Below are 19,213 nucleotides of genomic sequence, written 5' to 3' on the forward strand. Positions count from 1 at the left end.
GTCTTTTTGCCTTTGCATACTATTCATGGGATTCTTGAGGCAGGAATACTGGAGTGGTTTGCCATTCCCTTCTCCAGTAAATGTTTTGTCAGAACTCTCTACCATGACCTGTCCACTTTAGGTAGCTCTGCATGGCATGGCCCACGGCTTCATCGAGTTACACAAGGCTGTGGTCCACATGATCATTTTGGTTAGCTTTCTGTAATTGTGGTTTTCATTCTGTAGGCTGTGGGTTTATGCAAGCTTCCTGATGGGAGGGACTGGCTGTGGGGAAAAGTGGGTCTTGCTCTGGTGGGCAGACCTATGCTCAGTAAATCTTTAATACATTTGTCTGATGGGTGAGGCTGTGCTCCCTCCCTGTTAGTTGTTTGGCCTGAGGCAACCTAGTCCTGGAGTGTTTAAGCTCTGTGGTAGGGTTAATGGCAACCTCAGAGTACTTACGCCAACACGTGCCTCCCACGACTGCTGTTGCCAGTGCCCGTGTCCCTACAGCAGACACTGCCAACCCACACCTCCACAGGAGACCCTCAGACACTCAGCAGCTGGGCTGGCTCAATCGCCTGTGGGATCACTGCTCCTTTCCCCTGGGTCCTGGTGCACACAAGATTTTGTGCCTTCCAGAAGTCTGTTTCCCCGTGTGTCCTGTGAAAGTTCTGAAATCAGATCCCACCAGCCCGATAATAATGTTTACCTGCTTACCAACATATTGCAAAGTCTTAAGCTTCTGTTTGATTTAGACAAAAAGGAAGATTGTAAATTGAATGCAATTCAGATCATCCTCTTTGTTTATTTTGTTTAAGGACAAACACAAGCACTTTCATATCAATTGCAAATCAGAAAGAGAAGGTATTGTAGGTTCTTTTATATAATTGAGAACTTGTGTCAGAAGAACAAATTGGAAACTGACTATAATTGAAAAAATTTCATTTTGTAAATGTGGCAGTTTTAGTAAAGAGGCAATTGTTAACCTATGTATTATTGAGGGAATTTCCCCCCCAAAGTCTGGAAACCATATTAAGTTATAGCCCAACCATCTTGGATCAAATAGGCTTCCAGATATTGCTTGAAGAACCAGGTTGGAATAGGAGAGCAGGTTGGAATATAAGAGGTTATAGGGTCAAAATGCTAGTATCATTAGGAAAATCCCTAAATATAACTCAGCGTTTTGTTATGATACTTAAATTTATGGCCCCATTTCAAGGAGTCATAGACTTGGGTATCATGGAACAGTAGATGGAGTGAAGAGACAGTGAAAAGGCACAGCTTTCTGCTTTTGCTTCACATGATAACTTCATGGATGTGTCTTTAAGTCTCTTAATCACAGTGAATATTAAATATTTATTAATATTAATAAATAATAAATTTTATTATTTAAATAAATATAAATATTAAATATAAAGGAAAAAAGATACAACTCCAGTTGTGAGATATAGGAGGAGAAGAGAAAAACCCAACATATAAAGTACATGCAAACAGTATGTAAGATCAAACTGTATTTTTGAAAAATATACCTTAATATTTATTCTAATAAATCCCATGTTTGAAAAGTAACCTGGCGCCTTTTAAAAGTCATATTCTGTTGTCTAGGCTATTATTAATAGGACACAGTGTCATCTGCAGTATTGTGTTAATGGCAAAAGGAAGATGGGGAAGTTGAGTAAAAACAAAGTACCGTATAATAAAAGAATAAAAAGAGCGATTTATATCAAAATGTAGTAGCATCTATGAGGCTGCATATAGGTTTCTGGTAGATATGAATGACTTCTGTGAACATAAACATGCTGCTTATTCATTCCATGCTTCATTCCCCTTTTGGCATGTAGTGGTTTCCATTAGTCAGTAAGCATTTAGTTTATTGTGAAGATTTTCACATTATGGTATCTTGTTGAGAGAATAGGAAAATATTATGTGCTATTGAAATAAGATAAATGCTGTCTTTTTTTTAATAAGAGCCTCTAAAGTTGCTGAATAAGTCTATATATTTTCCTCCAGTTTCGAAAGTGTTTTCTAAATTGCGATTAAAGAAAGTCATGAATAGTGACTATCTCCCTCCATAGTATAATTTCCATCAGTCTCTGATGAGAGTTTAAGACACATTTCTTGCTACAACAGGATATGCTACTTAAAAGACTTTAATTGTATAAAATAGTCTAAATTATGATAAGGTGATTAGATTTTACAACAGGAGAGATTTAAGTTCTTGAAAAGTGAATCACATTTTGGGACTGTATCCACACCTCTTTAATGTGAATCTGCAAAGTGGAGGTTAAGTTGTAATATGATGAGTGTTCACATCTCAATGAGCAATGGCATTTGTCCACATTAACATCTTTTTTTCTGTTCCAGCTCTGTTATCTCTTGCACCCGCTTCTCCACCTCACACTTTGCTGTCTGTCATACAGGAGCTGAGAAATGCTTCTGTATGAGCTGTTCTGGCTGCCTGGTACTTAGGTTTCCCGGTTGCTTGAGGAACAGGAGGGCAGCAGATTTGACTCTTGATGGGAAGGAGGTCCTTTATGTTTTCCATCATCTGTGAATCTATCATTCAGATCTACATAAACTGAGAGAAGCAGAAACTAGTGGAATTAGTGTGTTAGCCATCAGTCAACCAGTTTGCTTTTGATAGAAAGATGAGTAAATCATTTTCTATCTGAATCTTCTCTTCTTCCTCCTTTTCTCTTTTTGCCAGGTCATTGAATCCTCACTCAACTAGCCACACTGTTTTTAGAGTTACTTTTGACTCTCAGTCCTCTTACTGTTCTCTTTGTCTTTCTTTGTTCACTAGTGCCCTACTCCAGCCTCTCATTGTCTCTTGCCTGGACTGTTACCATATTTTCCTAAATGGAGTCTCTGCTTTCATTTCCCCATTATGATGCTGCCAGCATTGATAATATTATTTCTTGCCAAAAAACTTTGGTGACTTCTTTCTGCCTGCAGAAATTGTGTCCCAGCTTCTTAGCATGGTTTTCAAAGCTTCCTATAAACCCATTATAACTGGTTGTTTTTTTTTTTTTTCCTGGCTTGTAATGTGTTTCTAATAACCTCTACACTCCCAGCAGACACTAATCCAGCCCTGGTTTTCCTTGTTTTATCTCCTCTTCCCTATCTCTGTTCGTGAAAATCTTAAATATTTTTCAAGGCCCAACTCAGTGTCACTTTGTTCTTTGAGTTCCCCAATTAGGAAATAACCTGTCTCCACCCCTACTCTAAAATATTATTATTTTAAAATCTGTTAGGCTTTTTTCAGAGTAGATGTTACTTCTAGATGTGCTGGTGTTATCCCTCCTTCCTCTTTGTGAGTCATTGGAAAAAATCTCAGTCTTCTGGTTAGGCCGATTTAGATTCTGATCTCAACTTTGCCAGTTGCTGTAGGTTTATTTGTTTTGCACAGAGAACCCAAACTCACTCATCATCTTTTCTCATCCTCAAGGTATCTTAAAATAGCTTGCTCTTAGGGTCATGAGGGTTAAAGAATTTGACTTCTGTAAAGCGCATATTGCCTTTGCATAGCAAGTATTCAATCATATGCATTCATTTTGTTTTTCTTTCATTTTAAAAATGTATGATTCTTCATATTTGATCATGCCTGGCACTCAGGTGGCTGTTGAAAGAGATTTACTTCTATTTGTCCAATTATTACTATCAAGTCAGATCAATAAAATTTCATTTAAGCTTCCTGTGCAGAAGACTTCAGAGTAGGTGCTGTCATGTATATAAAAATGTATATATCATTATCATTGTCCTATAGGAGTTTATAGCCTATACATGTGGAACCAAGGCATAAATAAAAGCTAAATAACTGTACATTTTTAAATAGTAAATCCATCTGAACACAAATGAAAACCCAATGAGTAGCCTTGTGTTTAAAAGGGTCTACTTACCAGAATAGGATTCAGGTATGAGTGGTGGACCTTGGAAGTGTGAGGTGTCAATCCAGGAGATATGGTAGGAAGTGGAGAAGAGCCCTTGGGGTGTTCCTGGAGGGGTGCTGAACTGAAGACAAAGGCCCTTCCCCTTCCGGTGTGATTCACTGCAAGGAAGAGTTATCACACACTGCTGTTTAATCATTCCTCTCTCTGGTCCACTTGGAAAAACAAAGTGTTATAAGATCCTGTAAGCATAAGAAAGCAAGGAGAGGGAAGGAAAGATTTAAATGTAGAACATGAAAACCTGGCCTCAACCATACAGTCCATGGAATTCTCCAGGCCAGAATACTAGAATGGGTAACCTTTCCCTTCTCCAAGGGATCTTCCCAACACAGGGATCAAACCCAGGTCTCCCACAATGCAGGCAGATTCTTTACCATTTGAGCCACCCGGGAAGCCCAAGAATACTGGAGTGGGTAACCTATCCCTTTTCTAGGGGATCGTCCCGACCCAGGAATTGAACTGGGGTTTCCTGCATTGCAGGTGGATTCCTTACCAGCTGAGATATCAGGGAAACCTGAGCCTAGCTCTATGGTTGTAAATTGGGCGAGGTAAAATAGGAAGTTGATTTTTGCGGCAGATCTATTTAGTATAGGAAAAGTTATGATTTTCATGGTCATCAAAAGCTAATTTGTTTTTCATCTTTATTAGTTTAGTGCTTTTAATCAGGGCTGTAATTTACTATCTGTGTCAAATTCATTTTTCAGAGACACAGATGTGGAGACAGCATTAGGAGTACAAGCTCTTTATTGAGGGGAGAGAATATAGTACCTGTATAAGAGAAAGGCACTAGCAGTAAAGAACCCGCCTGCCAGTGCAGGAGACCTAAGAAACACATGTTCAATCCCTGGATCTGAAAGATCCCCTGGAGGAAGGCATAGCAATCTTCTCCAGTATTCTTGCCTGGAGAATCAGATGGACAGAGGAGCCTGGTGGGCTGCAGTCCATAGAATCGCAAAGAGTCAGACATAACTGAAGCGACAGCACAGCACAATAGAAAGATGAAAGGAGAGGAAGCGGGTTTGGACAAGGAAAGCTTTCAGAGTGGGATGTTGCAATGACACCTATGAAAGAGAAGGAAACAGGAAGATTGGGCACCGAGAGCGCAGACTGTGATACAGTTCCCACAAAATCTCAGCCAATTAGGGAGCACCAGAGCTAATGGGTCCCCTTTGAAGAGTCTCCAGTTGGGTAAAAATGGCCACAGAGCCTTCCCGCCATGATCATTCTTTAGTAGGAGCTGCCAGGGGAGAGTGTGGCTTCGGCTCACATGCTGTGCTGGGTCCTAGTGGCGCTGCCTCTGGAGGCTGTCAGATTATTGCACTCCTCAGATGAAAGACCAGTTCTTTCTTAATGAGGTTGTGTCTCCATGGCCACTATACTACCTTTTTAATAATAAAATATTAAAATTGAAAGTCCTTGAAAGTATTAGTGTAGATTAGATGTTTTTTGAGGGGGAGGGGACAGCCAAAAAATTCACTAAAACAATAAAATATTTTGTAGAAGCTGAATTTAATGAGTTTTGGATGACTTACATTATTTGGGTGTATCATATTATTTTTCATCTGTTAAATCTGTATAGTGATACATCTTCCCTACCTGTCTCACAAGATTGTAAGAGAACAAAACAAAACTGAATAACATACAAGGGAATCCCCATTAAGGCTATTAGCCGATTTTTCAGCAAAAACTCTGTAGGCCAGAAGGGAAAGGCAGGATGTATTAAAAGTGATGAAAGGGAAAAACCAACAACCAGGATTACCTAGCAAGAGTCTCATAGGAATATAATTGCTTTACAATGCTGTATTATCTTCTGCTGTACAATGAAGTGAATCAGCTCTGTGTATAAATATATCTCCTCCCTCTTGGACCTCCATCCCACCCTTTCTCTATCATACCCATCGAGGTCACCACCGACTACCAAGCTGAGTGTCTTGTGTTTTTTAAATGTTCCACTAGCTATCTGTTTTACACAAGTCAATCCTAATTTCTCAGTTCATCTCACTATCCCCTTCCCTGTCTGCCATGTGCTCACATGTCTGTTCTCTACATTTGTGTCTCTATTCCTACCCTGGAAATAGTTTCATCAGCACTGTTTTTGTAGATTGCACATGTATGTGTTAATATAAGATACTTGTTTATCTCTTTCCGACTTACTTCACTCTGTATGACAAACTCTAGGTCCGTTCATGTCTCTACATATGACCCTTTATTGTTTCTTTTGGTGGCTGAGTAATACTCCGTGGTATATATGTACCACATCTTTATCCATTAATCTTTAGATGGATATTTAGATTGTTTCCATGTCCTGCTGCTGCTGCTGCTGCTAAGTAGCTTCAGTCGTGTCTGACTCTGTGCGACCCCATAGATGGCAGCCCATCAGGCTCCACCGTCCCTGGGATTCTCCAGGCAAGAACACTGGAGTGGGTTGCCATTTCCTTCTCCAGTGCATGAAAGTGAAAAGTGAAAGTGAAGTCGCTCAGTCGTGTTCGACTCTTAGTGACCCCGTGGACTGCAGCCCACCAGGCTCCTAGCTATTGTAAATAGTGCTGCTGTGAACATTGGGGTACATGTGTCCTTTTGAATTATGGTTTTCTCAAGGTATATGCCCAGTACTGGGATTGCTGGGTCATGTGGTAGTTCTACTTTTAGTTTTTTAAGGAACCTCCATATTGTTATCTACAGTGACCTGTATCCATCTACATTTCCACCAGCAGTGCAAGAGGGTTCCCTTTTCTCCACATCCTGTCCAGCATTGCATTGTTTGTAGATTTTTTGATGATGGCCATTCTGATCAGTGTGAGGTGATACCTCATTGTAGTTTTGACTGGTATTTTTCTATTAATTGGGCTTCCCTTTTGTCTCAGCTGGTAAAGAATCCGCCTGCAATGCAGGTGACCTGGGTTCGATCCCTGGATTAGGAAGATACCCTTGAGAAGAGAAAAGCTACCCACTCCAGTATTCTGGCCTCGAGAATTCCATGGACTGTATCGATTTTGTACATTTTGTATAGAATTTATAAGTTCCATGGACTGTTTGTAGATTTTTTGATGATGGCCATTCTGACCAGTTTGAGGTGATACCTCTTTGTAGTTTTGATTTGTATTTTTCTAATAATTAGTGATGTTGAGCATCTTTTCATGTGCCTCTGCCATCTGTATGTCTTCTTTGAAGAGATGCCTGTTTAGATCTTAGGCCCATTTTTTGCTTGGGTTGTTTGTTTTTTGTGTTGATCTCTATGTGCATGCTGTATGCTGAGTTGCTTTAGTTGCTTTAGTTGTCCCCAGCTCTTTGCAACCCCAGCTCTTTGTAGTCCGCCAGGCTCCTCTGTCCATGGGATTCTCCAGGCAAGAATACTGGAGTGGGTTTCCATGCCCTCCTCCAAGGGATCTTCCCAACCCAGGGTTCAAGCCCACGTCTCTTAAAAGTCTCCTGCATTGGCAGGTGGCTTCTTTACCACTTGTGCCACCTGGGAAGCTTTTTTGTATTGAGCTCCATGAGTTGTTTGTATATTTTTGAGATTAATCCTTTGTCCATTGCTTCATTTGCAAATATTTTCTCCCATTCTAAGGGTTGTGTTTTCCTCTTGTTTATGGTTTCCTTTGCTGTGCAAAATATTCTAAGTTTTGTTAGGTCCCATTTGTTTATTTTTGTTTTTTATTAGGAGGTGGTAGGTCAAAAAAGATCTTGCTGTAGTTTATGTCAGTGTTTTTTCCTCGGTTTTCCTCTAAGAGTTATATAATGTCTGGTCTTACGCTTAGGTCTTTAATGCATTTTCAGTTTATTTTTGTGTATGGTGTTTGGTGATGTTCTACTTTCATTTTTTTTTTTTTTTTTTACATGTAACTGTCCAGTTTTCACAGAACCACTTACTGAAGAGGCTGTCTTTTCTCTGTTGTACATTTTGCCTCCTTTGTCATAGAGTAGGTGACCATAGGTGCCTGGGTTTATCTCTGGACTTTTTAATCCTGTGCCATTAGTCTACATTTCTGTTTTTGTGCCAATACCATAGTGTCTTGGTTACTGTAGCTTTTTACTATAGTTCAGAATTGGGGAGCCTGCTTCCTTTGCCTCTGTGTTTCTTTTTCAAGATTGCTTTGGCTATTTGGTGTCTTTTGTGTTTCCATAAAAACTGTAAAAATTTTTCTTCAACTTCTGTGAAGAATGCCTTTAGCAATTTAATAGAGATTGCATTGAATCTATAGATTGCTTAGAGTAGTACATTCATTTTGACAGTGTTGATTCTTCCAATCCAAGAACATGGTATGTTTGTCCATCTGTTTGTGTCATCTTTGATTTCTTTCATCAGTGTTTTATAGTTTTCTTGAGTATAGTTCTTTTGCTTCCTTAGGTAGATTTATTCCTAAATATTTTATTCTTTTCGTTGCAGTGGTGAATGGAATTGTTTCCTTAATTTCTCTTTCTGATCTTCCATTATTATTGTAAGGAATGCAAGACATTTCTGTGCATTAATTTTGTATCCTGCAACTTTACTAAATTCATAGATTAGTTCTAGTAGTTTTCTAGTGGCATCTTTAGGATTGTCTATGTACAGTATCATGTCATCTGCAAAGAGTAACAGTTTTATTTCTAATTTTCCAGTTTATATTCCTTTTATTTCTGTTTCTTCTCTGATTGCCATGACTAGGACTCCTAAAATGATGTTGAATATGAGTGGCAAGAGTGGACATGCTTGTCTTATTCCTGATCCTAGTGGAAATGCTTTCAGTTTTTCACCATTAAGAATGATGTTTACTGTGGGTTTGTCATATATGGCCTTTATTATGTTGAGGTAGATTCCCTCTGTGCCCACTTTCTGGAGAGTTTTTATCGTAAATGTGTGTTGAATTTTGTCAAAAGTTTTTCCTGCATCTGTTGAGAAGATCGTTCTTTTATTCTCTAATTTGTTAATATGGTATTAACATTGAGTGCTTTGTGTATATTGAAGAATCCTTGCATTCCTGGGATAGATTTCACTTGATCATGGTGTATGATCCTTTTAATGTGCTCTTGGATTCTGTCTGCTAATATTTTGTTGAGGATTTTAGTATCTTATGTTCATCAGTGATACTGGTCTATAATTTTCTTTTTTCGTGATATCTTTGTCTGGTTTTGGTGTCTGGCTAATGTGGCCTCACAGAATGAATTTGAGAGTGTTCCTCCCTCTGTAATTTTTTGGAAGAGTTTGAGAAGGATTAGTGTTAGCTCTTAAAATGTTTGGTAGAATTTACCTGTGAAGCCATCTGGTCCTGGACTGTTGTTTCTTAGAAGATTTTTAATTATAGTTTCAATTTCATTACTTGTAATTGATATCCTCACATTTTCTAATTCTTCCTGGTTTAGTCTTGAAAAGTTGCACCTTTCCATTAATTTGTCTCTTTCTTCCAGGTTGTCCATTTTATTGGCATATAGTTGCCTGTAGTAGTCTCTTATGATCCTTTGTATTTCTGCAGTGTCAGTTGTACTTTCTTTTTCATGTCTAATTTCATTGATTTGAGTCCTCTCCCTTTTTTTCTTGATAGTTTGGCTTAAAGTTTATCAATTTTGCTTATCTTCTCTAAGGACCGACTTTGAGTTTTATTGATCTTTGCTCTTGTTTTCTACATTTCTGTTTATTTCTGCTCTGATCATTATGATTTCTTCTACTGACTTTGGGTTTTATCTGTTCATCTTTTTCTGGTTGCTTTAGGTATAAGGCTAGATTGTTTATTTGAGATGTTTCTTGAAGTGAGATTGAATTGCTATAAAATTCCCTTTTATAACTGCTTTTGCTGCACCCCGTAGGTTTGAGTCATTGTGTTTCTGTTGTCATTTTTTTTCCTATGTATTCTTTTTATTTCCTCTTTAATTTCTTCAGTGATCTATTAGTTATTTAATGGTGCGTGTTTCTTTGCCATGTGTTTGTGATTTTTTTTTTATAGCTTTTTTTTTTCCTGTAATTGATTTCTAATCTCATAGCATTATGGAAATGATACTTGATGAAATTTCAATTCTCTTAAACTTTCTAAGGCTTGATTTGTGACCCAGTATGTGATCTATGCTGGAGAATGTTCTGTATGCACTGGAGAAAAAAAGTGTATTCTGCTGCTTTCGGGTGGAATGTCCTATAAATATCAGTTAAATCTATTTGGTCTATTGTGTCATTTAAAGCTTGTGTTTTCTTTTTTGTTTTTTCTTTCTGGGTGATCTGTCTATGTATTTTCTGTCCACTAATGTAAGTGGGTGTTAAAGTCCCCCCCTATTAATGTGTTATTGTCAATTTCCCCTTTTATAGCTGTTAGCATTTGCCTTATGTATTAAGGTGCTCCTGTGTTTGGTGCATAAATATTTATAATTGTTGTATATTCTTGGATTGATCCCTTGATCATTATGTGGTGTCCTTTCTTATCTCTAGTAGCAGTCTTTACTTTGTAAAGTCTTTTTTATCTGGTACAAGTATTGCTACTCCAGCTTTCCTCTGATTTCCATTTGCATGGTATAGCTATTTCTCTCCCCTCACTTTCAGGTTGTATGTGTCCCCTAGATCTGAAGTGGGTCTCTTGTATATATACAGGACTTGTTTTTTATCCATTCAGCCAGTCTATGTGTTTTGGTTGGAGCATTTAGTTCATTTACATTTAAGATAATTATCAATATGTATGTTCCAGTAGTCATTTTCTTAATTGTTTTGGGTTTGTTTTTGAGGGTCTTTTTCTTCTCTGTGTTTCCCATCTAGAGAAGATCCTTTAGCATTTATTGTAAAGCTGGTTTGGTGGTGCTGAATTCTCTTAGCTTTTTCTTATCTGTAAAACTTTTGATATCTCTGTTGAACTGAATGAGATCCTTTCCATTTGCTATCAATATCTACATTCTCAGGATGTCTACTTTGCAAAGTGAAGTCTATTTAGTTCTCAAATAAAGATAAAAATGCATCATAAATAGTGAAAGCAAGCAACCAGTTTTACATCTGATTCTGAAGTGCAGTTACTTTGGGCAGTTACTCCTGAAGCCATGTTGAGAAATGGCATCTGTGAGTGAGAGACAAAACTGAAATATCATGTTTTCATACAATCTAGCAAGCTATGTTCTTCAGCAAATGAAGGAAACTGTGTTGTTTATATTTTGAAGTTCAGAATATCTTTACTTGGGCTGTCCTGAAACGAACAACTTCAATTAAAATTTAGTTAATAGGTATCTTTTAAAATTCCAGTTGTATTCTAATGTTAATACTCTTGTCTTAAAGCTGAACATTGTGAAGTGTTGCCTTATTCCCTAAATTTTAAAGAAATACATATGAAACAACCCATTTTAAAAGTTGAAGCTGCTTTCTTTTCCAGTGGTTTAGAGGGGAGAGGATCATGGTAACATGTAGGTGGAAAGTATAATATTCTGACTGTGCGTGCATGCTGTCGCTTCAGTTGCATATGACTCTTAGCACCACTATGGACTGTAGCTTGCCTGGCAGCTCTGTCTGTAGGATATTCCAGGCAAGAAAACTGGAGTTGGTGCCATTCCCTTCTCCAGGGGATCTTCCCAACCCAGGGATTGAACCCAGGTCTTCTGCATTGCAGACTGACTCTTTACCATCTGATATGTGTTAGAATAAACATCTAATCATAACACTTCCCTATTCAATGTATGCTCTATCTGTAAAACTACTTCTCCTCTCCCTTCTTTCTCTCTCCAAAGGTAACCTTAGGAAAATTCACTTGAGTTGCCATCTGACTTTTCAACAATCTATATTCTGTTTGGATACCCTGCTTAGATTCTGACTGACTTACAAAGATAACAGTGATGATATGGATTGGTCTGAAAGACCAGAAGTACAGCATTGATGTTCCATTCTTAAATACGGACAACGTGATGCTGGTTTTTTTGTTTGTTTGTTTTTAAAATTTTGACAGTCATTATCTCTTATAGTCTGTTCACTGTTTTTATGCTTCCTGTTAATGGAGATTCCTGTAATATTAGCTTACAATTTTTAGATTATTCTCATCTCCCCTCCCTGTTGAAATAGTTTTATGTTACAGGGAGGGGTTACTAAGAAAAAAGGCTGATCCTCATAAGCTGTATGAATATAGATAAAAAGACATATTGTGGTTTATGACATCTACATGCCCACCTGGAGGAAAGGGAATTTAAGAGCCGAATAAAAAGAATAAAAATCTAAGTCAACTCAGAAACAAGATATGCCTATGTTGAAGTAAGGATTTAAGTTAGAAAGTTCATTGTTATGGCCCCCAGTTGTATAGATTTTATCCGAAGGCACCATTTGGTTTAATAAAATACAGATCTGAGGTTCTCTTAACCTATCAGTTTCTTAAGACTTAATTATAAAGGTTAAATTTTCAAAGGACAGAAACATTATTCATTTTTCTGTTCACGTCTTCCAGGTTTATCTTGCAGATTATGGACTTTCCTACAGATATTGTCCCAATGGGACCCACAAACAGTATCAGGAAAATCCTAAAAAAGGCCATAACGGGACAATAGAGTTTACCAGCTTGGATGCCCACAAGGGAGTAGGTAGGTTTCTTTTTTTTTATTTCAGAATAATTAGAACAAAGTCTTAAGGCTCCATGAAATGACCTTTTCGCCTGGTCAGTTTGAAGAATGAGAACATTGGGGAGATTTTTATCAAAAGTAGTGAATTCCTGTATGTCAACAAATATTCTTCTAACTGAGAGAAGAGATGCACACTTTTGACAAGTGAAAAAAAGAATAAAAGATGTCAAGTAAGCAAAATTTGATGCTCATTTGGAGCGGCCTAGAGTACTAGTTTGTTTACGTTAAACTTGAAAATCAACAACTGAATTTTTATGCTTTAGGAACTTTCAGATTTGGTGCAGGTACATGTGTGAAGAATGATTCCTATTTTTCGTTGTGCTCTTATCAGAGCTTTAGAAGATACCATCTCAACAATAAGGAAGTCTTTTCTGAAACTATGAAGTGTTAACTTGTGGAAATCTCTCCTAGTCACCTTTCATATATCTTACTTATTTAAACTCACTTTGATGGTATTGGAAACACATTTGCAGGTAAATTACATACATAGTCCTTTTATTGGATATTGATTGTACTGCCTTGCATTCCAAGGCAGACTTAATTCAACAATTCCCTAATTAGTTAAAGTCATAACCTATGTCTTGTATTCATTTACCATTAATTAAACCTTAGCTGTTTATTACACTGCAGTCCAAATCCAATAGCTGACCCAGAAAGCCATGGAAAAGGAAGTAGGAGTTCAATATTGAAAATATATGGTGTGGAGTCCCCACTGATGGTTGCTTTGTTCACAATCAATATGGTCAATGCAACTGTACTTTCTTAGTTGCTCTGTCAGCAAGACAAAAAGTCAATTCTAATGTTATGCTAGTAAAAAAAAAATGGTGACTTGAAAAACTTTGGCTTTCAAAATTATATTATTCATAAACTTTGTTTACAAAAGTATTTTCAAATATACTAAACCACATAAATAATTTTTAAACAGCTTCAAATGGACCTCATTTTTACTAAAAGACAGTTAGACATTTGTACTTGTTAATGGCTGTTGAACTGTTACCCTAAACTGATACTTTCTAACAAGTTTTTGTTGGTGCAAACAACTGTATATTATTGCCTTTTCTATTAAAAGGACCATTGACCATGTAATGTAGAGGGTCTTGATCATTTTCGAGGGCAGTTAAAACCCACTCTAGTTTAAGGTGGGCCACTGAAAAAGTGAAACAGGTGTGTCAGTTGTGTACCTTCTTCCTTTCAGGAAGAATCATAGGTTAAATTTGGGGGGTTGGAAATTAGCTCATATAGCTCCTGATCAGAGTAAGAGAAATCACTGCATTTTTTTCAAAGATAGTTTGGTTAAAAAAGTAATGATTTCACTCAGAAATTTAATAATATTGTATTATTTTTCACCATTAACATTGTTAATGAATCAATGGCTTTTTAAAAAAGATATAAATGGGACATTGGCTTTAATTAAGGGCTTTCCTGGTGACTCAGATGGTAAAAAAATCCACCTGCAGTGCAGGAGACCTGGGTTCAATCCCTGGGTTGGGAAGATCCCCTAGAGAAGGGAGTGGCAACCCTCTCCAGTGTTCTTGTCTGGAAAACCCCATGGACAGAGGAGCCTGGTGGGCTATAGTCCATGGGGTCGCAGATTCAGACAAGACTGAGCGATTAAGCACAAGGAATGTAAAAGTCAGATGTTCACTGATAATGTTTTGTTTTGTTTTTTTAATTTAAAGTTCTCAGTGAATTTTGTTCTTCACTATTGCAAGATATATTAGTATGAAAGAATATTTAGAAACCTGAAAGTACTTTTTGATAGTAGTATAATTGTAAATTCATCGTACAGACTCTTAAGCTTTGGTCCAGTTACAGTATTGATGATGTTAACTTATGATTGGGCCACTAAGTTCAACCAATAGCTCGAATACTGATGTGATTGGATTTTGACCATTATAAATACAACTGTGATTGTGGAATGGGAAAGTAGAGTTGATGGATGTTGGTCTGATCACTGTTTGGACTCTGGAAATTCTGAAAGTCCTCCTCAGTTATTCCATAGTTTAGGTAAATATTTTCATTATGCTACCTTCATGAAAGTTTTGAACAATATTTTATTCTGTAGTGTATTTAAACTTTTTGCTCCCTAGATAATAATACATGTTGATGAGCTGGGTAGATTTCGCCATGCTAGGTCTTTGGAGAGAAGAATGAACTGAGAATAGTAATAGAAAGATACTACTTCTTTGGGAAGGTTACTCAGGTTGGAACCTCTACTACGTATTTTTGGTATTTGCTGAAAAGTTATAAGCTGGAGTGAATGTTCATTTTTACCACAGGTTTAAAAAGATTTCTATAAAAATTAGATTCCCTTAATGCATTAAAAATAGAGTATACAGTAAAGTTCTCACCATATCCGTATTTACATATAGATATACATATATATGCATATGCCTTCACATATATGTATACACACATATATACTTCCACATAAAGATGCATAGATGTGCATGTACACACATTTGCTGAAATTTTAACATGCAGTTTAGTATGGAAACTGAAAAGTTTGGTACCCTCAAATATTTGAAAACTATTCATTCCTAATGTTTTAGATTTAATTGTCCAAAATAAAACATTTCACTTTAGGATTTTATTAGAAATGAAGTAATTATTTAGTCCTATCTAGAAACTAGTATAAACAAGGCCATAAATCCTGTAGGTAAATGCAGAAGGTCAGATTCATAAATATTAATGTGTTTACTTCAGTATACATTATGTAGTTTAATCTCAGAAAAATCTTTTCTATACCAGTGCAGCTATGAGATCAAATAAATACTGAGACAGATAATGCAAGGGAAAACATGAGGAGCAAAACAAGTTATCACTAGGAAATAGAATCTCTAGTTGTCAGAGCATTTGTTAGGTTTTAGGTTTATCTTGGCTTGATCAGGCCCTGGGAAATAGCCAGCCTTCAGTGTAAGACTGACTTATGGATTAGACACTAAACAGATATATTGCTAACTGGTCAGGCTGTCTGGTCTGTTACCTTTGTAGTGGTTATTCAGAAACTGAAGCTAACTCTCATGTTTCTGTGGATTATTAATAGTTGGGTTTTCATAATGAAAGAATTTGTTATAGGTGCCAGTCATCAGTTTCACATAAGCATTTTTAGTTCGACTGTGTAAAAGGAGGGTACTTGTATTACTATAAGTAAGAATATGAATAGAGATATATAAAGGTGAATGAACAGCTGGGTGAATGGATAGATAACTATTCTTGAGCTACTGTACATGTATATATCTGTATTTTTTCAAATTGCAATTATTCTTCTAAACTCAATTCTCTTACATGACCTAGAAGTGTTTTGTGAGTGGCTGAAGTGCTTCATTTAGTGTAAAATTAGAGTAATACATGTTGGGCTTATCTCATCTATTATTAATCTTTTATTCATAAAAACCAACATGTATAAACATTGACATATTTTTGGGCTTGTTGCCTGATAATTAAAGAGAATTATATCTGTGTCAAATACACTATTTTAAAATTTGTTACATTCTTAGTAATGTTAAAAAGCAATATTGGGATCAATGTGTGGTATGGATTTTTGTAGATTTTTCTGCTCACTGAGGCATGCAGTCAATACCTAATTTCTCTAGAGATATACTGCATTTAACATATTGAGCTTTTTTAAATACTTCAGACCTGTGCATTGAGTGTATAATACCTGTTTTAATTCAACATCATTGATGACCATACAATGTGATATCTAAATTGCATTTTAAATGTCCATTTGTTTATATGATATATTCAGTATCAAGGAAACAACTATATTGCATGCTTTTAAATTTTTTTGCCAATTGCTACAGTTTATGAAATCCAAGTCTTGTGTTATTTCCTGCATGGCTGCATTTCACTCTAATATGGCACTCCAACTTACAAAATATATGTGAGATAAACTGCGAATGTGTTTTCATGCTACCAAACTTGGGGGAATGACATGGTTTACACAATATTTAACTTCCTAAACAATAATTCAAAAAAGGGAACCCATTTTTCAATTATAAGATATTAAGGTAAACCTTCAAGTTACTATTGAATCTACTAGTAGTCAGAAAAACATACTGTTGATTTTTATTTTTAAGTAAATTTCACTGCTATAAATACTCCTTGGTTGATGTATAAATAAATTTTAATGAAGGCACTATTCCCTCTATGTGGCATAACCCAATTTTGACATTTAGACAAGACTTTCAAAGTCTTGGCATAGATCTTAAACTGTTTGGTTGGGTTAAGAATACACATTGGCCAAATGTAAGGTACCTTTACTCTGTTGAATAACTTCTCCTGAGATCACACAGTAGTGTCTCATCAAAAACTAAGGCTTAAGATTTAAAAGGTACTGAAGAAATGAGATACCTGATTTTATTTATTTGAAATGTGACACATTGAATTCTACTTTCCTAATATCCTAATTGCATTAAATTGGAGCCACCTTAAAGTTCCCTAGCTCTTTATATATCTGAATTGGGAAAACTACTAAATAACATAGGTTAAAAAATAAATAAATAATAACATAGGTTACTAGTTAGCAAAACAAGAGTAACCTTTAAATTTGTTCTGCAGATAGTCACGATTCACTTCTCAGGTGAGCATCTTACTCAGATGTTTTCTGCTTTCCTATTGTCATTTCTGAATATATAAACTAGTATTTTGAGCAATTAAACCCTGTTTGCTTAAGGCAGAAGTTTTCAGGTTCATTTTATTATTTCCTACAAAAACTTGTTTTTCCTCCTACTTTATAATGTTACTCTATATAAGAAAAAAACTGTTGTCTATACAGAAAACATGTTAGGCAAATAATCAGATTCATTTGGGGATTAACACTGATATTTTTCTTTTTCTCCCAATTCTTTGATTCCATTTGGTGAATCTCACCCAGATAATTTTACTGCAGTTTATCTTCATAGTAAGGACCAGTTCTCCAGTGTGATTTCTTTGTTGTTTCTGTTCCAGCTTGGAAGAATCATTTAACACTTATAAATTAATGTTTTAATTAGACAGTCTTTTTCATCAGAATGAAGTAGTTTTAAACAAATAGTTTCATGCAAGGTTGGTTGCATGAAAAATTTTGATAGTGCTGCAGCTTAGACCTCAGGATCTGCTGCTTATTTCTTCCTTGCTAGTACACCTGTCTTTGGTCAGTATATCTTTTGGTGTTTTAAGTTAAAATGCCTGCTTCAAATACTTCCCTAACTGTAGAAGCAGTATATATAAGGTTGTCTAAATGGTGTTAAAACTAACAAGGGAGGCAAAGTAATTGGCAGATTTGAGTGTTGGCTTTAGATTCTGAACGCTTTGGATTTCAGTGCAGAGCTCTGTGAATTTTTGCTCTGTGATACCGAGCAAGTTGTTTAACCTCTCTGAGGCTCTATTTTCTTATTTGTCAACAGGGTTAATGATACTTACCTCATGTTATTGTTAGGATGATTAAATAAGATAAAAGCAGTTAGAGTGTCTGGCACAGTAGCAGCTTCATAAATCACATGGATTGTTTTTATTTTAATTATGTATTCTAGTGTCAGCTGTTTCTGGTATCTGCTTTCTAGGGAAATAGAATTCAAGTCCCACTCCACCTGTGCATTTTTTTGGGGGGGTTTCTCTTGGCAATAATCTTTTAGAAATGTTGAGCAACTGAGAACACCACCATATTAAAAAGCAAAGAAAAAATTGGATGCTAAATTATATTTAGAAAGTGACATGAGAATGTAGAAGAAAAATATTAATAACTAAATTTTCCTATATTTCTAAGCAGTAATACCATAAGTAAAAGTATGACTTTACATATAGGAAATATACATGAAAATATGCAGTTAATGATTATATTGACTATAAGTATACCTGATAAACTTTATGTATTATAATAAATTATACAGAAATACAAATTATACAGAAATAGAATAATCCATAACATATGTTTCAGCTTTCAAATTAAAAAATATTTTCATAGTTAGACATTGTCTTCTTCAGCTGTGATCAACTCTTGTTTTTTAATTTTCAGCATTTTGTTGTCAGATATACAGGAAATAACAGAATAATACAGTAAATATCCAAATGTTCGATTCCTAGATTTAACAGATATTATATTATCTATCTTTTGTTTAAATTACATCTACATTAAATTTAGATATATGGCCAATTTACTGTGTTAATTACATACCCACTCATAGATGCTAATATTGTCATCCAAAATATTTTAATTAATTTAACCAGTGTTAAAATTGCTCTTCTGTATGTAGTAGATGGAGAGAGAACATAGTCGTTGGTACAGTCTTAGAGTTTAGATTCTCAAATAAACACATCACACTTTGCAGTTTGTTTCCCTGAGAGGAAGTTTCAGGGAGAGGTGTGTGCTTGGAAGCATTTTTAATCCTTTCATCTCACTGTTCAATGGTGGGAAAGAGTTACTGTAGAATTTTTTCTTTAACATTACGTGTATATCTGTAGAACTTAGTGGAAACAGTGGTAAAACATGTACCTAACCATAGTTATTAATGTATATATGTAGTAAAAGTAAATAAAAGTTTGAAAAATGTTGATGCCATAGTTTAATTAGCTAAGACTGAACTATACTAGTGAAGTAAAGTTAATTCTCAAAGGGCTATTTCAGATGAAGACCAGTTTATGAAAGATTGGCTTTAGAGATCTAAATGACTTGTCATTACTTACAGCTTCATATCAATTAATCCCTCAGTTGGAGGGTTGGGGGAAATGGCTGGAAATGTTCATTCGATTTTAATTCTGGT

The 19,213-nt window shown here is 35.9% G+C and overlaps 1 protein-coding gene across 4 annotated transcripts in view; it reads left to right on the plus strand.

Annotated features, from left to right (window-relative positions):
• VRK2 (VRK serine/threonine kinase 2) overlaps positions 1–19,213 on the plus strand; it is a 99,232-nt gene that overhangs the window by 55,077 nt on the left and 24,942 nt on the right. For all 4 annotated transcript variants that reach the window (XM_052648495.1, XM_052648497.1, XM_052648494.1 and 1 more), the window contains exon 8: positions 12,299–12,431. In XM_052648495.1, coding sequence (XP_052504455.1) covers positions 12,299–12,431 — 133 coding nt within the window. The remainder of the gene's footprint in view (positions 1–12,298; positions 12,432–19,213) is intronic.

The sequence above is a fragment of the Budorcas taxicolor genome, chromosome 11 (assembly GCF_023091745.1).
Source record: "Budorcas taxicolor isolate Tak-1 chromosome 11, Takin1.1, whole genome shotgun sequence".
Taxonomy (NCBI): domain Eukaryota; kingdom Metazoa; phylum Chordata; class Mammalia; order Artiodactyla; family Bovidae; genus Budorcas; species Budorcas taxicolor.